A 20,394-nucleotide genomic window follows, 5' to 3' on the forward strand; every position below is an offset into this window, starting at 1 on the left:
CTTCTTTCTCCTTCTCTCTCTCTTTTGCTCCCTCCTTCTCTCCCTCTCTTTCTCCTTCTCTCTCTCTTTCTCATTGACTCTCAATCATTCCTGGACCAGCCAGCACAAATCGTGCTCCTCTCTGATATTCCAACCCCACATTTTGGTCACCACTGATGGCCCGTTCCTCTGCTCCTCTGTGTCTATCTACAATATGACTAAGGAAATGAAAAGTATTACAGGCCTATTAAACTCTCCCCATAAGCCCTCTCTCGTCTAGGTTGCTCTCCTAACCTTCCTACCTCCCCCATGACCCTTCGGGGCCTGAAGTGTTGGCCTCACTTCGGTGCTACCTAGAAGCGTGACATCCGGGAGGCTCTCCGGCCCGCTCCTGCTCATCTCATTTAGTGGCTTAGGAACTTGGTCTGAAGGCCAAGTTAAATAAACTTCACTCTGGAAGACTGCAGAGTGGTTGCACTTAAGAACTCAACTTTCCAGTTTAAGAAGCTTTGAAAGGAAGCCTTGATTTTACCTTTAGAGATCAGTGCCTCTCATTGCCAGCGCCAGATCACAGTTCCTAAATATCATTCCCCACAAAAGGAACCAGGATTGGAGAAATGGCTGATTTCAGGACTTGTACATTTGAAACAATGAGGGGGTGGGGGCAGTGCCAAGAAGCAAGGAAGTGCTCACAGAACGATGCAGCAAACTCATCTTAAAGGGACTTTGGCGGCCAATTCTGGGACAATTTAAGCATCAAAAAGAGGACGACAGGATTAAGGGGGGCAAAATGAAAATTCATGTGCTCACTGTACAGAAGAAGAGAGAGAAGAAAAATGTGGGAAAATGATAATAAAGGGTGAATCCAGGTAAAGAATGAATGTAGTATTTTTTCAACTCTGTGTATTTAAAACTTATCAAAATAAAAACTTGAAGGAATCACTCTTCTGAATATTCTGCGATTACTAAAGCAATCTTTCCTGGCCAGGAAAATGTGAAGAAAGTTTTCCCCTGGGCTCAGTGACCTCCAGCCCTTCTCCAGTTCTCTTGCTTAATGTAACTTGTCAATGGTTATTAATGAATCGATCACATAATGGATGTTAAGACCATAAAGAGTTGGATTAAAACCATCTGTGACGAGCATTGTCAAGGACAGTGAGCAGTGAGCAGGTGCTACCACGTCTGCTCAGTACTGAAAGGTCTATAATTAAAATATAAACATGTGTGATCCTTTCTGGCATTTGCCTGGCACTCCTCCTTTCTTCTAAGGTTCTATATGGCACTCAGGAAAAAGTGCCAGGGTTCCACAACGGTGTTCAGCAAGAAGCCCTCCTCCTCCAGAATTAAACGATCTGAAAGGATTACTTGGGCGCCATCTACTGGGCAAATGCTTGCACTGCCACATGGCTCCAGCACTGCCCCAGCCATGCACAGACCACCCAAGTGTTCAGCTGCCCCTGAATAGAGGCAGGCAGCATCCTGCCTGCCTAGACAGCAGGGCAGACAGTCAACAAATACTGAAATGAATTACTTCCGCCTGTGAATTCCCCTTACACGTATTTAGTATGAGCTGTAGGTGATGAGAAACTAATAACATCATGTCTTCTTATGGTCAAGTCCTGTTTCCACGAAGGTATTGTAAACTCACGGAGGGTTCCCTGTTTCCACGAAGGTATTGTAAACTCATGGAGGGTTCCCTGTTTCCCCTGGTGACCTGCCTAGTGATCCGTAAGAAATGCTCTCTTTGTGTATGTGGCTGTGATCAGGGAAACATACATTGCATGGAATGAGGCTTTCACCGTGGAATTGAACAAGCATAACTGAACCAACACAGAATGGAACAGGAGTATGATCACTGCTTTGTTTCATAGCATTGACCATATTCTTTTTGTCTCCTCTAAATGTCAGGTTCTAACATGGCAGTGACTATATCTGTCTTGCTCATCATTGCACATAGAAGCATTCTTTCAAGAAACATTTTCTGAATGGATTGTGGTTTGTTGTTCAGTTGCTAAGTTGTGTCCAACTCTTAGCAGCCCCATGAGCTGCAGCACGCCAGGTTTCTCCGTCCTTCACTATTTTTCAATGGATGGGTAGATTTATTCATTACTTCTTTTTAATGAATGGGGGCATGCGTGTTCCACTTTGCCTGCCTAGTGGTGGTGACCCATTGCCCTGAGCCAATTCTGCTGTCTCTGAGAAAGTTTGATCCTATACATGGAAACCATCACCAATCTAGACCAAACAGACCTACACAGTCGGCTGTTGAGCTTAGGCTAAACGCAAGACTCAACCAACAGGTACTATTTGGAAAGATACATCGCCAGTATTTCTTTGGGAAAATGCAGCCCTCTGTCTTTGACTTCCTGCATGCAAATATTCTTCCCCTTCTCTGCCCTGTCCTCTAAACAAACTCACTCACAGTGTTTACAGTATTGTTCAGAAAATATTTGTATCCTTTCCTTTGAGACAGAATATACTCTCATACTTGACTGATCTGTGGCTCAGCCACGTGACTTCCTTAGAATATGAGTGAATGTGATGACACCAGAGGCCATGAATGTGGCCGTGTGTTTGGCTTGACTGCTTGTGCTTCTGTGACACACTCGAAGCAGATCACACCCCAAACTGCCCGCTGTGGTCTGAGCTCCGAACTCTAGAGTTCATCCCAGGCCAACCCAGCTGACATCAGTTAAACCCCAGCCAACTCACAGACGCATGACAGAGAAAAATACACATCTATCCTTTTGAGGTTGACTCTTATGCCGCAAAAACTGACTAATACATATGAATACACTATCACCGCCACCTGTGAAAGCTTTAACTTAGAAATTCTACTCTCTGACCACAATAGCTCTTTCATCTACATGTTCGGTGGCTTTATCACCACTAAGCCTGCTTTTCCATCTCATCGACACCTCCAGTCTCTATTTTCTTCACCAGGTTCATTCTGGTTTTGTGTCCTGCCCACGCTGGACCCCTGGACAGTCGTGTCTCTGCCAACTCTTAGGTCAACCACATGACTGCTTTTATTCTACTCTGCTACCCTGCTGCCGGTGAGCATCACCCACCTGTCCAGGCTGCATCACCTACACATTAGTTCTAGCTTCAACTGGGTCCTCGGCCATGCTTGGGCATGCTTTAACTTTTTGCTAGCTGGTGCATTTCCTCATTCACCAGGTGGCTCTCCCCAAATTTTGGTTCTCTCAAGCCTCAGCTTCCCTTCCACTCTGCTATCGTTAGAGACTTCATACGCTGCTTTGCAGAGAAAACAAAGCTACAGGACGAGTCCACCAGTAGGAGGTAGGTGAGACAAGAGGTCTGAAATCCCACAGACCCCGAAATCCCACAGACTTAGGGGTCTCAGGTATTTTCCTTACCCTTTGCCCTAGACTCCTGCGTTTTTGCTACGTTTGATGAGGCAAGAAATACCAATAATACTCCATCCTCTATCTCTGTGGACTGGAAATATCGTTCGTAAGAGTAAAATTAATGAGAGTCTAAAACCATCCTGATTGCTTCTAATTTAAATGGGGAACATGTAAAATAGGCTTAACAAAATAATAACAGTTTATACATTGCTCCAGATCCTGCCGCTCAGAGTGATATTCACCACTGGGTTGCTGCATGGGGGAATCTTAAACTGAGAGACAGTTTAGATTTCCACTCCATTTTCAAAGGATTACTGACACAGAGGGGAGCACTAATAAAGATTAAGCAATCCTTGGAGATCAAGCAGAACCCAGAAAGAATCCCTTTCCTGGGAAAATGGCATGCTGACAGGTTGATGTGGGTTCCAAGAGTTGAACTCAGGATTTAAGAAGTTTTCCAATAGGAATTCATATTTAAAATGCACTACAGACAACATTTTTGAAGCCTTATTCACTGCCTGCTGACCAATGACAGCATGCAGTTGCTTCTGGAATGGACACGAGGCATGCTTGTGTGCAGAATGCTTTGGCTTCATTCAGGAGAGAGGGGAAGATTTAAGAGGAGACAGAAGCCTCCCATGGCCAATTCCAAAGAGATGTCCACAATCCACACCCAGCAGAAGGAAACACATCTTTGTTTCTTATAGTCTTACCTAGAAAGCCTTCTGGCCACAAGCTTTCCAGAACTCAAAGAGTCCAACAAAAGAAGCCTTAGTCCACGGCAAGGTGAGACTTTAAAGGAGCCTGCGCTAGAGTCGGAGCTGGGTCAGGGATTACTCACGCATGCAGTCTCCTCCGTACCAGCCTGCACGGCACTCTGCACAGTAGATCCCCTTCACGTAGAAGTCGTCCAGGGTACCCCCCCAGGAGCCGTTTCGGCATGTCTTGCAGTTTTCAAAGATGGTGCAACCTGAAACATTTCCAAGCAGAGGGTGTTTGATTAAGCACATGCAGGTTCTGATGGGTTGCATGAGAAACTGTGGACTTTGCCAGGATCTTGTCTCACCTAAGAGCATCTGGACTCAGAAAGGTGCCCTTAGGAAAAAATGCTCATCCCTAGGAAGATGCTAGAGTCACCAGCATTCAGACTGAGGAGTTTAGGGGATGGTCTGAACCATCTTCCAGGTTAGCGGCTGATGGCTTGTTTTAAAACAATTTAGCTTCTGGTCATAATTATGAACTTCAATTTTCAATAAAATACAATGCTATTTAAACTTATTTTTAATCATTATGTTTTACAAAGCAAATAATATTGATGAAAATATCCCCAAATTTAAGACTGACAGCAAATGCTTATTATTACATTAAAACCAAATCTAAATTACATTGCTGTCTGTGCTAAAGGAGAAACCTCTCGCTAATTGTAAATTTTTCACATTTTTTTTACAAGGATGCTTATCTCATGTATCATCAGTAGCCTGAAAAGTATTATGAGATATTGTAAATATTTAGTAATAACCTTCCAGATTGATTGCACATTTTGGTTCTAATTCATAATTTTTTTAAAAGTCAACATTGAGATAATTCAGATGCCATAAAATTTACTCTTTTAAAGTGTACAATTCAGTGGGTTTTAGTATATTTACAGAGTTGGGTAATCATCACCACTATCTAAATTTAGGATATTTCATCACCTCCCCCCAGAAAGGACCCCATACTTACTAGCAGTCACCCCCTGACCCTGACCCTGACCCTGATCCCTGGCAACCAGTAATCTACCAGTCATTTCACATAAATGGAAACATGCCACACACGGCCTTTCTTGTCTGGCTGTTTTCATTAGTGGCTGATGATTTAATGTAAAGTGAGACAACCTGTAGTAAAAGGCAGAATACATCAATACAGGGTATTGTTTTTCTCTTTATAAAAGTATCACATATTGATTGTGGAATAGTAAGAAGATTCAGACAAGCAAAAAGAATTCAATTGAAAACACATAAAATTCCATTACCCGGAAAAAATCATCTGTAACACTCTCCCTCTGTATATACACCAACTTTTTTTTAAAAATTAGGCTTATATTATACATTGCACATTCTGTTTTACTTTTTGATTTAATAAAAATAGTAAACATCTTCCCATTCCATTAAATATCCCTCTATGTCATATACTCCTATAGCCAGAGTGTGCTGCTGGAAACAGCCTTCAGGTCAGTTCAGTTCAGTCGCTCAGTCGTGTCCGACTCTTTGTGACCCCATGAATCGCAGCATGCCAGGCCTCCCTGTCCAGCACCAAATCCCGGAATTCACCCAGACTCGCATCCATCAAGTCAGTGATGCCATCCAGCCATCTCATCCTCTGTTGTTCCCTTCTGCTCCTGCCTCCAATCCCTCTCAGCATCAGAGTCTTTTCCAATGAGTCAACTCTTCGCATGAGGTGGCCAAAGTACTGGAGCTTCAGCTTTAGCATCATTCCTTCCAAAGAAATCCTAGGGCTGATCTTCTTCAGAATGGACTGGTTGGATCTCCTTGCAGTCCAAGGGACTCTCAAGAGTCTTCTCCAACACCACAGTTCAAAAGCATCAATTCTTTGGTGCTCAGCCTTCTTCACAGTCCAACTCTCACATCCATACATGACCACAGGAAAAACCATAGCCTTGACTAGACAGCCTTAGTGCCTATTAATGTGCTCACCTTGGAAGGTGTCAGGCTCCCCAGGATCAGAAGACCACACTGGAGTGGACTGAGCAGACCTCGATCAAGGGTTGTTTTTAAAACATGGCCTCCTGAGAGGTGGGGATATTGAGGAAAGGTAGAGATAATCCAAGCCCACTTATTAAAACAGAGTGCTAAGTTCTGGCTCCCCCATTCATTGTCCAGCTGTGCGTCCTTGAGCAAACTGCTTAAGTTCTCTATGCCTCAATGTTTTCATCTGTAAACCTGGGGTTAAAAAATGTACTTACCTCATAAACTTGATTTAAAAATTAATCTCACACCTATAAAGGGCCTGGCATGTAGCAAGTACCCCCCAAATATGAACTTTTATTATTATTCTGCATTCCTGTACTTCCACTTACTGGGCTTATCCCCACCATAGCATTTGGCATGCTCAATTTTAACTGCCTATTATCTGTTTTCCTATATAAACTGAAGTCAAGGACTGCATCTTATTCAACACTATATCCCCCCACACTTAATGTAGTATCTCACATGTAGTGAGTTCCAGAATATTATACGAGATTTGTGTGAATGAATAAATGGAGAGGTGGACAGTTGGAGAGATGAATGAACTGCTGATCCAGGCTTCTGAGCTGTTTGAGATAACCAGCATTTCCTTGAGCTGATAGCATACTTTTTTCTTCGGCTAAAATTAGGTTTTCATTGGCCCACAGTGCACATATTGAGTGTATACATGTGTGATGCCTGCAAGAGAGAGACTTGCAGCTCTCTCTGCATACCATTCTGACTTTGCTCCCTTCTTCCAGTGCTTGCTTCTTCCACCCAGAAAAGAATTGCTAATACGACTCATCAGAGTTCATATGGCCCACAACTGGGTCCCGGGGGGACCTCTGTGTCTTTTATAGGCCATCTTCACCCGTGTGTCACATTCCCATCTGATTCCCTCCCCGCTGTGCCACCTAAGAGGTCAATGGACTCCATCTGCCTTCGATGACCCTGACAACTCTCTCTCTCTCTCTCCAGGCAATTAGGGACAAGCCATTAAAAACCAGTTTGGTGATTAAAATGAATAAGGCTATGTTAAAAAGACACTAAACAGCTCATAGAATTGCCCAAATGGTAAGAGAACCAAGGTCAGAGCTAACAGCCTAGAAATGCACTAAAAGACACACCCAACTTGCTCCAGTGAGGGCCCCGGTGCTGCTGGACGTCAGCACTACCATCCCCACCGCCGGGCCTCCCAGGTGGCACAGTCATAAAGAATCTGTCTGCCAGTGCAGGAGATACCAGAGACGCAGGTTCGATCCCTGGGTCAGAAAGATCCCTTGGAAGAGGGAATGGCAACCTACTCCAGTATCCTCGCCTGGAAAATCCCCATGGACGGAGGACCTGGCAGGCTACAGTCCATGGGGTTGCAAAAAGTTGGACATGACTGAGCACACACACCCAGATGCCCCACCAGGGCCCTGGACATTGGTCCTCGTGCAATTACTGTCAGCACAGGAGAAAGAATGGCTGTCCATCATGATGACAGAAGTGATAGAAACTCTAAAACCAGGCAGAGATCCCGTTTCTCACCTTTGAGACTGACAACTTTCCAAAATGACACATTCTGTTGTAAGACTTCAGGCAAAGAATACTCTCATGGATGGCTGCTGTGAATGCCAAATGCATGGAGAATCTGGCAAAGGCTGGGAAAATGACATACGCACCTCCCTTTGACTCAGCGATCCTTCTTCCAGGAATCAATCCAAGAGATATGCTGCAAAAATACTAGCTGATATATGCCTGAGGCTATTCACTACAGTAGTATTTATAACAGCAAAAAGCTAGAAACAATCCAAATACTCATAAACTATGGTAATCCACGGTTTATGATGCACAATGCAGTTTTGTGCAACTGTAAAAAGAAGTGGGAAAAAATGGCTTTATACTGTCAGTGAGCAACCTCCAGCATATATTGTTAAGAGAGAAAAAAGCAAGGTGGTCAGCAGTGTTTATGGCACGCTGTCTTTCATGCACGAAGGGGAAAGACACATAAATGCATACACAGATTTGCTTCTATTGTCAAATATAAGCCTACCTACATGTTAAGCAAGTAGGTTTCAAGTAAGTGGTATAATGCCATGGATAAGAGAACTACAATTGACTTTAAAACATAGTATTTTGACTCTATAACCTAATGAGATACATTCTAAGGTGAATAAAAACCATAAGCATCAGTGCTGTTATTACTAACACCCATAATGCTCTAGTGTGGCTTTTTATAAATTTAAGATAAAGCGAGTAAGTGATTGTTACTGCTGCTGCTGCTAAGTCGCTTCAGTCATGTCCGACTCTGTGCGACCCCATAGACGGCAGCCCACCAGGCTCCCCCGTCCCTGAGATTCTCCAGGCAAGAACACTGGAGTGGGTCGCCATTTCCTTCTCCAATGCGTGAAAGTGAAAAGTGAAAGTGAAGTCGCTCAGTCGTGTCCGACCCTCAGCGACCCCAAGGATTGCAGCCTTCCAGGCTCCTCCGTCCATGGGATTTTCCAGGCAAGGGTACTGGAGTGGGGTGCCATTGCCTTCTCCGAGTAAGTGATTGGTTTAGTATTATTAGGACACAGGATTTTCACCATGAAAGAAAAGACATACAAATACAAAATCCAAGAAGTTAATTAACAGCCTTGGAATGTTACATTTGAACTTGAGTAGCAGTGAAAACATTTTAAAAATGCACATTTCCCAGTTCTAGACACTTAAGAAAACAAACAAAACCCTGTAGCAATGACAGTCCAACAGCAAGGAACACCTCAGGTGACCAGATCATGGTCTCAGACCAGAGTTCCTTGGAGAAATGGCTGATTCCAGATCTGGGGCAAAAAACAGATAAGAAGAGATCAAGAAGTCTTCAAAATCAGTGTGGTCGTGCCAGAAGAACACAGACAGACACAAAGGGGAACCCAGTATTATATGATGGGAAGTGAAGTGAAGTGAAGTGAGGTCGCTCAGTCGTGTCTGACTCTTTGCAACCCCGTGGACTGTAGCCCACCAGGCTCCTCCGTCCATGGGATTCTCCAGGCAAGAATACTGGAGTGGGTTGCCATTTCCTTCTCCAGGGGAATCTTCCCAACCCAGGGGTCGAACCCGGGTCTCCCGCATTGCAGGCAGACGCTTTAACCTCTGAGCTACCAGGGAAGCCCTATTATATGATGGGATGTGTGCGTTAAAATAAATAACAACTGACATCGATTAAACCACATGAAGAGGAGCTAAAAAGCCTCTTGATGAAAGTGAAAGAGGAGAGTGAAAAAGTTGGCTTAAAGCTCAACATTCAGAAAACGAAGATCATGGCATCCGGTCCTATCACTTCATGGGAAATAGATGGGGAAACAGTGGAAGCAGTGTCAGACTTTATTTTTGGGGGCTCCAAAATCACTGCAGATGGTGATTGCAGCCATGAGATTAAAAGATGCTTACTCCTTGGAAGAAAAGTTATGACCAACCTAGATAGTATATTCAAAAGCAGAGACATTACTTTGCCGACTAAGGTCCATCTAGTCAAAGCTATGGTTTTTCCTGTGGTCATGTATGGATGTGAGAGTTGGACTGTGAAGAAGGCTGAGCGCCGAAGAATTGATGCTTTTGAACTGTGGTGTTGGAGAAGACTCTTGAGAGTCCCTTGGACTGCAAGGAGATCCAACCAGTCCATTCTGAAGGGGATCAGCCCTGGGATTTCTTTGGAAGGAATGATGCTAAAGCTGAAGCTCCAGTACTTTGGCCACCTCATGTGAAAAATTGACTCATTGGAAAAGACTCTGATGCTGGGAGGGATTGGGGGCAAGAGGAGAAGGGGACGACCGAGAATGAGATGGCTGGATGGCATCATTGACTCGATGGACGTGAGTCTGAGTGAACTCTGGGAGATGGTGATGAACAGGGAGGTCTGGCATGCTGCGATTCATGGGGTCGCAAAGAGTCGGACACGACTGAGCGACTGAACTGAACTGAATTGAGAACATCAATTCACTATTTTCGAAAATAAAAATTTTTTAAAAGTCTTTCTCTAGCTCTTCCTTTCTGGGCACCCATATGGTTAGGTGGAACAGCTCTTCACTACTCAGTTGGGAAGACCCTTCCTAGCATCAGTCAAGGTGGGTGCCTCCTGTATTGATGTAATAAGTTGTTGGGTGCAGGTATGGCAGGTGTTGATGGCCTTCTGTAAGATGTGATATGAAGCACACAACAATGCCTAAAGCGCCTCTCTACCATGCGGGAGACCCGGGTTCGATCCTTGGGTTGGGAAGATCCCTTGGAGAAGGAAATGGCAATCCACTCCAGTACTATTGCCTGGAAAATCCCATGGACAGAGGAGCCTGGTAGGCTACAGTCCATGGGGTCGCGAAGAGTCGGACACGACTGAGCGACTTCACGTTCATGTTCACGTTCATATACCATCTCATAAAGCCAAAGCCTGCCCCCCATCACCACTGCCACAAAAACAGTAATTGTCAGCCTCTTGAAAATATCGAAAGTTGTTCAGACTTCTGGACCTCTGCCAAGGACCCCTAGTCAGGAGACCCTGACTTAGCTCTCAGATTTTCCTTAGAAAATCTAGAGGCACTGCTCAACTATTTCTCTGCAAACCCTACTCACCATCAGGGAACTGGAACAGCGGGTTTCTTTTCTGGATCAAATGTGCAAGGGTCATGCTGCGGTCACTTCTATTTTAAAGCTCAGCATTACTCTCTTCCAAGAAGGAAAATGGTTTAGACGTAACACCTGTTTACTTGAGCCCTGTTTTCTCTCCCCTTCTATGATTTTCCTCAAAAGAAAGTTCCTGGTAGTAATAAGCATCATTCTTTGTGTTTTTAATAGAAGGGGAGAGGCAGAAACGAGAGAAGTGTCCAAAGCCTATTTTTGACATCCTTTTAGTCTTCAGTGTAAGGAAAGTGTGTTTGAAATTCTCTACATCCTCTGTTTGATCAGGCCTAGAAGGGAAAAGGACTCACAGGCAGCAGATATGAAAGCACCAAGAAACCATTCAGTGAGTTGCTAATCACACTAGAAACATATTAAGAGTGAAACTCAGTGTCCACACGGCTCTCAGCAGACAGACTTCCGCAAAGGAAAATCACTGTCTCCTCTGAGGTGGGGGCCAGGGAAGCTGGGGTTTGGGGCGAGGCAAGTCTGGCTTGATGTAAAGGCAAAGGAATGGGCACCGTGGCCTGGGAAGGCCCCGTCTCATCCTAGGATGCTCTCGTATCACTGGGAGGCGTGGGGGTGCATGCATGTTCGGTCGTGTCTGTTTCTTTGTGACCCCATGAACTGTAGGCCACCGAGCTCCTCTGTCCATGGGATTTTCCTGCAAGAATACATATTACTGGGACCAGTTCCCAAATGCCCAAGCATCTCCCCTGACTTCTGCTCTTCCCTTCCCTTCCAACCAACTCCAAACTGTCATCAACTGCACTCTCTAATCGCTCTCAGATCCCTCCACCTCTCCCCATCCACAGGGTTTCTCTTCATCAAGGTCTCCATTATTCTTCCGCTACCTCTAATCGTGCCCTTCCGCCAATCCTTTCTCCATATTGCGGCTGAAGAGAAAATCGGCTTTCACCTCTTTACTAAAAGATCTCCAAGTGTTACATAAAGTATCTTCAGGATATAGCTTAAACATCATAGTACAGCCTGCAGAGCCCTTCAGCATCTCACGCCTGTTCTCTCCTTAATCTTTTGTTTATCTCTTTCCAGGTTTCTCATCACACACGCACACGCACACGCACACATACACCCCTCCAGCCAGACTCAGCTATTTGCAGTTCCCTAAACTCCATGCTGTCTCTTGCCACGGAGCCTTAGCACGTGCTATTCTCTGACCTCTCTACTAGATTCCCTTCACACTCCTCAGTTTGCTGCTTCCGTCTTCTGCACGCATATCACCTCTAATAAGTCACCCAGCCCCCTCCCCACCCAGGCTCCCATGGAACCCGTGTTCTCTATCACAGCACCTCCCATGATACATTACAGCTACCTATTTACTCTTCCATCTCCCCAACCAGGCTGTAAGTTCTAGAAATGCCAGGAATGTCTCTTTTTCTAAAGCACTGTGTTCCCAGTACTTGCCATAGTACACAGGGGCTGTGCAGTCTGTTTGTTCAATGAATGAATAAGTAGATGAATCCACAGCTTTGTAAGTTTGGCGCTGAAAAGGGCACTAACTCCTCCAATTTCTCTGCCTGTATTTAGAGTGGGTAGAGTTATGCCACTTTTAATTATTATGGCATCACAACCCCTGATGTCCACCTGTCAGAATTCAAGGGTTCTGCCTGCTTCCATCAGTGACCTCAGAAAACCTGGAGGCGATCCAAGGTCTCGCAGTGCACACTCACCTGGGTGAATCAGGCAGGAGTCACATTCATTCTCCTCGTTCCTGCAGCACGGGATGGTATAACCGACCACTTCCTTCTTTCCAGGGCACTCACATTTAATCTGATCGTATTCACAGCACTCCCGACACATGATATTCCACTCAGCTCCAGGGCAGGCTTCATTAATGACTGTGTACTCTGAAACAGAAAGCAGCAAGTGAGGATGGAGGGCTTGGCAGGAATAGGTAAGACCCAGAAGTACTCTACTGCCAAGAAGCACCTTGCCCTACAACCTGCCTGCAGGATGTTCAAATCCATCCAGTGGGGCACAGGTGAAATTTGTTATTTCAAATTTCAAAGGTGCTATTCAGTTTTATTTTTAATAAAAAAGAAATCATGTTCTGTCAATATAGAATCTAAGTGGATTAACACACATACACATAAATAACAAAAAGCATACATTTCCTGAGTGTCTATGTTTATTTCTATTTTTGCTAGCATATATTAGACCACTGCTTACAGCTACACGGGTTGTGCACTGCACAATCCCAAAAGGAACCATCCAGCTGCACAACTGCACGGCACAGTCCGGGCATTTGGGCCATCAGAAAAGTCTGGTGACCACTCTTGAGGCTAGTTCTATCAAGTACAAGGCTGAATGCCAAGTAGAGACCATGTCATTTCCTCCAAACTCGGCTCCTAGATTTTGCAGCAAACCATTTTCATGGTATCTTCAAAGCTAAAACCAGCAGAAAAGACAAAAAGTATCTTAATTAGTATGTTTGGGAGAATTGCAATGTTTTATAAGAGTGAACTCATTGGCAGAACTTCATTCAATCCCCCAATATAACTGAGTGTTCTTTCCCATGAGAAAACAGTACTCCTTTCTGGATAGAACTTCTCTCTTTTTTTCCTAAAATATATCTTAGGTGAATGAAAAGGAAAAACCATCTGGCAAAAACTATAAGGGTAATCAGTTGGAGGTTGCCCACAGGAATCCAGGGTGAAAAACAAGACAGACCTCACTTTGATTTCCTCTTCCTCCTGCCCCAACTCTCTAGTCCTGAAAAATTTAGCACTAAGATGATTGAAGCAGAAATAGGTCAGATAGGAAAGGAGCTGGTCTCTACTTGGCATTCAGCCTTGTACTTGATAGAACTAGCGTCGAGAGTGGTCACCAGACTTTTCTGATGGCCCAAATGCCTGGGCTTGCTGTGCAGTTGTACACTTGGATGGTTCCTTTGGGAATTGTGCAGTGCACAACCTGTGTAGCTATAAGCAGTGGTCTAATATACGCTAGCAAAAATAGTAATAAACATAGACACTCAGGAAATGTATGCTTTTTGTATGCTTCCTCAAATAGCAGATATTTGAGGAAGAAAGAGAGTCTGGCTTCCCTGTGAAGACTTCCCTAAAGACCCCAGGCCAGGATCTTCATCAAACTTTGTAGACCCATGTAAACCAACTCTAAAATCTATGGTGGCTTCTAACCTCTTAAATTTCATAGCTTAGTTTTCTGTTTTCCTTCCCTAAATTTGGAAGTCTGACAAAGAGTAGATCATTCTTAATTTGCCAAGTAGAGTCATATAGAAAAAATCTCACCATCTTCTCTCGGCCTCCAGTCATAAGAACATTCTAGCATCATAGAAAGGGACCACTTGCATGATAAGGGACAGTTTCTTAGAATGAATACATGCAGTTTTATGAAAAAAATCCCTCATTTCTTTTCCATGAACACTGGTAGAGCAGCAGAGATCCTCATACTGGCATTTGGGAACAACTGGCATCGTTCACTATGATATTGTCACCGCTGGAATTTTGTTTCCTGAACTATTCTGTGAGCTCCTCTAGGACAGACACTAAAACTTACTTAGCTGAGCTTCTCATGTTTCTGATTTTGGTGGGATGAAATGAATACTTTTTAAAATCTAGAAGAGAATTTAATGGTTAAAAGTGAAGGAAAGTAGAAGAAAACATAGGAGAAAGTCTCCACGATCCTTGACTTGGTATGATCTTGGATTCTTAGGCATGACACAAAAAACAACAAAAGATAAACAGATAAATTGGATTCATTGAAACTAAAAACTTTTGTGCAACAAAGTGCATTCTTAAGAAAGTGAAAGGACAACTTAAAAATGGGGGGAAATTTTGCAAATCTAATAAGGATTTCATATCCAGAATACATAAAAGACCCCTTCAACTCAACCACAAAAAACCAAACAACCCAATTTTAAAATGGGCAAATGACATGAATAGACATTTCTCCAAAGAAAATATACAAGTGGCCAAAACACACATGAAAAGATGCTCAACACCACAAGTCATTAGGGAACTGAAAGTCAAAGGCACAACAAGATAACACCTTACACATACTAGGATGGCTATAATTAAAAAAAGGAAAATAACAAGTGTTGACAAAGCTGTAAAGAAACTGGAATCCTCGAGTATTGCTCATGGGATTGTAAAATGGTGCAGCTTCTATGGAAACCAATTTGACAGCTCCTTCAAAAGCTAAACATTGAATTAACGTGCAGCTCAGTGATTCTACTCCTAGGTATATAATCAAAATTTATATACTCCAGGTATATAACCCCAAATCAAAGTTAGAAACTGAAATGCATACTTGCAGCATTATTCACAATAGACAAAGGGTAGAAACAACCCAAGTGTCCACCAAGAGATGAGTGAATAAGCAAGCAATGGAATATGTACACAATATTCTGAATGCGGAATATTATTCAGCCATGAAAAGGAACAAGATGCTGATACAAATAACGATATGGACCAACCTTGCAAACACACTAAGAGGCCAGACACAAAAGGGCAAATATTGCGCCACCAAATTGTATGCTTAAAATGGCTTCTGTAGCAAATTTTGTGTTATTTTTATTATGCTTTTAATGTTAAAAAATAGTGAGAGAAATAAAAATGTTTAAAGGCTTAAGCATCAGAGTCAGACAGTTCTGGGTTTGGAATCCCACCTCTGCTACTTACGGGGTGTATGATCTTGGCTAAGTTAGTTTACTGACTCAGTCTCAGTTTATCATCCCATGAAATGAATTCATTATATAAAACTCAGGAGCTAGCTGAAAGGACTAGATAAGACAATGTATATAAAGAGTTTACATAGTGTTTACTACATAATGAACATTCAACAGCTATCAGCTTAAGAAGAAAGATACTATAACTCCGTATTTCTCAAGGATCTCATTTTTTGAATATACCACATATCAACTCCTTACATAAAATGTTTCTGTTGTTTCCATCTGCATTTGGAACAAAACTTAAATGCTCTGGTATGGTTCCCAAGGCTTTTGAGAGCTGCTCTCTCCTGAGTCCTATAGCCCTTCCTTGGTGACTATTTTCCACCTTCTATTTCTCAAAGCCACAAAGGTCTTGCTCATCCCAGGGCCTTCACACTGGCTTTCCCCGTTGCCTCTATCAAAGCACTGGGTTTCGGTGGAAATGACCCCTGTTGAGAACAGTACTCACTGACTTTCTCTTCTGAAGTTTGGGCCTCTGCTCATCCTTCCATAGTATTCTCTACCAGAGCATCCCAGTTGCTTGCTTTTGCAGCCTTTACCACAATGTATAATCCCTTTCTGTGTTTCCACTGACTGGTATGTCATCTGTCTCCCTCACATGACCATAAGCTGGCAGGAACCTCACCTGATTTGTCCACCATAAATAGGGATGGGCCTGGCATGCAAGAGACACTGAATAAATCCCTGTTGAATGAATCAGCCTCCACTCTAGAGCTTCAACAGTCAAGAATTTTCATCCAGTGGGTCAGAGTGATGAGCCAGGAGAGCTTGTTCTGCTCAATAATTTGCTGATATCAAACAGGGGCAGTTTCCCTCCCATGATGAAGGGTGTAGAACAGCTGGCCCAGGTTACCTAACTTGGGTCCCAATCCCTTGGCGCTAGCCCCTGCCTAGTCTAGCCATATGATTTCCCAACTCTCTGAACATCTGACATGCCTGTTGGGTGTGGCTCATGTCTTACCCCTCCCCTTGCTCATCTGAGGGCAAGTACTCCATCCTTCCAGGTTTTCTAAGAATTTACAAATATTGATGACTCCTTGGGGACACTGACAGAATAAAAATTATTTGCAACTTTTGTAAGCCTTGTACTTTTATAAATGTGGAAAGCCAAGCAAGGTTTGCTCCACTGCAGTAGAGGGTGGAGCCTGTTTTTCCTAAAGCAGCAGGCTAGTCCAGCCATGGAATACTGCGGGCCTCCCTTTACCCAAGAAATTAATTCCCTACAATGCCTTCACTGGCATTTCTCTTTATTTCAATGAACAAGTCCACCTCTGCTCTCCCTAGCACATACATTAATTTTATAGGTACGGTCCAGAATATTGTATCGTCTTAGCCAAAGGGAATGACCCCAGGGAAGTCCGTTTCTATGCTGTCTGCCAAGTCAGCCAGCTGGCTCCTTCCCAAGCAGTCTGTCTGGAAGACAGAAAAACAGCCCCAAAGATGTACATATTTTGACCTCCAGGACCAATGAAAATGTGACCTCACGTGACAAAAGGAATTTTGCCAATGTGACTAATTTAAGGATCCTGAAATGGGGAGAGAATGGGGGCTTGTCCAGGTAGGGCAAATGTAATCTCAAGGATCTTTACAAACGGGAGGCAGGAGGGTCAGAGTCAGAATAGAGGTGTGACAACAGCAGCATTAGACAGATCAGAGTGCTGTGCTTTCGAGATGGAAGAAGGGACCACAGCTGAAAGAACACAGGCAGCCTGCAGAAGCTGGATGAGGAAAGGAAACAGCTTCTCCCCTAGCATCCAAAGAACGCACGCCTGCCCTCACCCTGATTTTGGCCTCCTAAGGCTCACTCTAGACCACTGAGCTCCAGAACTGTACAAAAATACAACTGTACTGTTTTGAGTCACTAAGTTTGTGGTAATGTTACATCATCCACAGGGAACTTTACACACTGTGTCTTCTCAAAAGAAAGGCTAACGCAGGGCCAGTCATTTAACCACTCTGGTCCTCAGTTATCCCACTGAGCACAGTGCCAAGACTGTGGGTGAATTGATGAGTTCATTCTTTCATCCCACAAGTGTTTACAGAGCGTCCGCCACGTCCCAGGTAGGAGGCTGAGTGCTGGGATACAATGGAGAGAAGAACAGACACCATTCCCGTGGAGTTTCATAGTGGAGCAGACGTTGGATAAAGGACCTCACAGACACAGGATCACTCACCGCGACGAGGAAACATACAACACAGAGAACAAATGGATGGTCAAGGAGGGGTATTCGCACCACGTCTACAGGACTACAGCGTTCAGTTCAGTTCAGCTCAGTCGCTCAGTCATGTCCGACTCTTTGCGACCCCATGAACCGCAGCACGCCAGGCTTCCCTGTCCATCACCAACTCCCGGAGTTCACCCAAACTCATGTCCATTGAGTTGGTGATGCCATCCAACCATCTCATCCTCTGTCGTCCCTTTCTCCTGCCCTGAATCTTTCCCAGCATCAGGGTCTTTTCGAATGAGTCAGCTCTTCCCATCCGGTGGCCAAAATATTGGAGTTTGAGCTTCAGCATCAGTCCTTCCAATGAATATTCAGGACTGATTTCCTTTAGGATGGACTGGTTGGATTTCCCTGCAGTCCAAGGGATTCTTAAGAGTCTTCTCCAACATCACAATTCAAAAGCATCAATTCTTCGGTGCTCAGCTTTTTCTTTATAGTCCAACTCTCACATCCATACATGACCACTGGAAAAACCTTAGCCTTGACTAGACGGACATTTGTTGGCAAAGTAATGTCTCTGCTTTGCAATATGCTGTCTAGGTTGGTCATAACTTTCCTTCCAAGGAGTAAGCATCATTTAATTTCATGGCTGCAATCACCATCTGCAGTGATTTTAGAGCCCAGAAAAATAAAGTCTGACACTGTTTCCACTGTTTCCCCATCTATTTCCCATGAATTGATGGTACCAGATGCCATGATCTTCGTTTTCTGAATGTTGAGCTTTAAGCCAACTTTTTCACTCTCCTCTTTCACCTTCATCAAGAGGCTATTTAGTTCTTCTTCACTTTCTGCCATAAGGGTGGTATCATCTGCATATCTGAGGTTATTGATATTTCTCCCAGCAATCTTGATTCCAGCCTGTGCTTCCTCCAGCCCAGCGTTTCTCATGATGTACTCTGCATATAAATTAAAAAAGCAGGGTGACAATATACAGCTTTGACGTACTCCTTTTCCTATTTGGAAACAGTCTGTTCCATGTCCAGTTCTAACTGTTGCTTCCTGTATGCACATACAGATTTCTCAAGAGGCAGGTCAGGTGGTCTGGTATTCCCATCTCTTTCAGACTTTTCCACAGTTTATTGTGATCCGCACAGTCAAAGGCTTTGGCATAGTCAATAAAGCAGAAATAGATGTTTTTCTGGAACTCTCTTGCTTGTTAAGGGGGGTTAAATAAAATAACAAATAAAAATCTATCATTTGCCAAGATAAGATCACTTCCCAGGAATATGGAAGTGAGGGAGGAGGATACAGGGTTAATGGTGTTATTGACTCAGCCCCTCTGGTCTGGTAAGTCCATCACCCTTACTTCTCACCTGGCTGGAAAAGAGACAGGAAAGTGCCCCAAAACATATATGTAAGAAATAAACAGGTAAGTTTATTAAGAAATATTATATGAAGAAATATTTAAAGTTGATCAGCTGAAGAGATCTGAAAATACAATAAGCAGGCAAAAACAATTTCCTGGACTTTTCCTCCTCCAATTGTGACAAAGGGCACATTGGTCATTTGGCTTCAGATCTCCTGGAGGAAGAAATGGCAACCTACTGCAGTATTCCTGCCTTGAAAATTTCATGGACGGAGGATTCTGGTGGGCTACTGTCCAAGGGATCGCAAAGAGCAACTGGGCACGCATGCATGCATGAACGTACAGATTTCAGGGAATTTCAATATGATGTTAAAAGCCAGTTACAAAAACTAGGATTTAAAGAAACACCAACAGTGGAAAAGCAGCTGAAGGTTTTCCTGCATGTATGCTAAAGCATTTTAATATTTGTTTAGCTGAAGTGCTTTTATATTGTTCATGCAATTTAATTTTTAAAATGATCCAGCAAAATGGGTAATATTTTCCTGTAAGTTAAAATGAGTTACTCTGACCTCTTCTCTTTATCAGTGAGGAAAAGAGCTAAGTAGGAAATAAGCAAAGAGAAACTCCATTTTTTTAGGGAATTCTGAGAAGAAAGGGAGGCCTGTAGAATTTCAGGTTTAGGGAAGACATGAGCAAGCCTGCTGCTGAGGGCAAAATAGGCCAGGACAACCTCCAGTTCTTTGGGCTGCTGTAGGTGAACAAAGGTTACTTTGCTGTCCACATTTAAGAACAAAGCCTTACTTGTTGTCTAACCTAGGGATTGGTAAATGGTTTTTGTAAAGAGGCAGATACATTTTTCTTGGCATTTTAACTTTATCTTTTTAATTTTTTTATTAATTTTTGTTGGAGTATAGTTGCTTTCCAATGTTGTCTTAGTTTGTGGGTCATGAGGTCTCTGTGGCAACTACTCAATAGAAAATAGCCACAGATAACATATAAGCAGATGTGCATGACAGTGTATCAATAATAATTTATTAAAAAAAAAAGAACAGTCTTATTAAACCACAAATGAGTTTTATCCTGCCAGTGCTTCCTAGGAAATAAGTACAAATTAAGCATCAAGAACTCACAGAGCACCACCTTGGAATTAACCAAGGCACCAAACAGTCAAGCACGTGCCCATAATCACATAGCAACATTGAACTCACAAAGTTCCGGGCACATCATACATTCATTCATTTATCTCAACTTTTCCACTGGATAAAGTATTTATTTATTTATAAAACACTCTATGAAAAGTGAAAGTGTTAGTTGCTCAGTCATGTCAGACTCTTTGTGACCTTAGAGACTATATAGCCCACTAGGCTCGTCTCTCCCTGGAATTCCATAGGCAAGAACACTGGAGTGGTTTGCCATTCCCTTCTTCAAGATGGTCTTC

At 43.4% G+C, this 20,394-nt stretch overlaps 1 protein-coding gene across 2 annotated transcripts in view; it reads right to left on the reverse strand.

Annotated features, from left to right (window-relative positions):
- Positions 1-20,394, reverse strand: part of PAMR1 (peptidase domain containing associated with muscle regeneration 1) — a 187,074-nt gene that overhangs the window by 44,181 nt on the left and 122,499 nt on the right. For both annotated transcript variants that reach the window (XM_069555118.1, XM_069555117.1), the window contains 2 exons: positions 12,403-12,579; positions 4,192-4,320 (listed from right to left, as the gene is read on the reverse strand). In XM_069555118.1, coding sequence (XP_069411219.1) covers positions 4,192-4,320; positions 12,403-12,532 — 259 coding nt within the window. In that variant the 5' untranslated portion in view covers positions 12,533-12,579. The remainder of the gene's footprint in view (positions 1-4,191; positions 4,321-12,402; positions 12,580-20,394) is intronic.

The sequence above is a fragment of the Ovis canadensis genome, chromosome 15, assembly GCF_042477335.2.
Source record: "Ovis canadensis isolate MfBH-ARS-UI-01 breed Bighorn chromosome 15, ARS-UI_OviCan_v2, whole genome shotgun sequence".
Classification (NCBI taxonomy): Eukaryota; Metazoa; Chordata; class Mammalia; order Artiodactyla; family Bovidae; genus Ovis; species Ovis canadensis.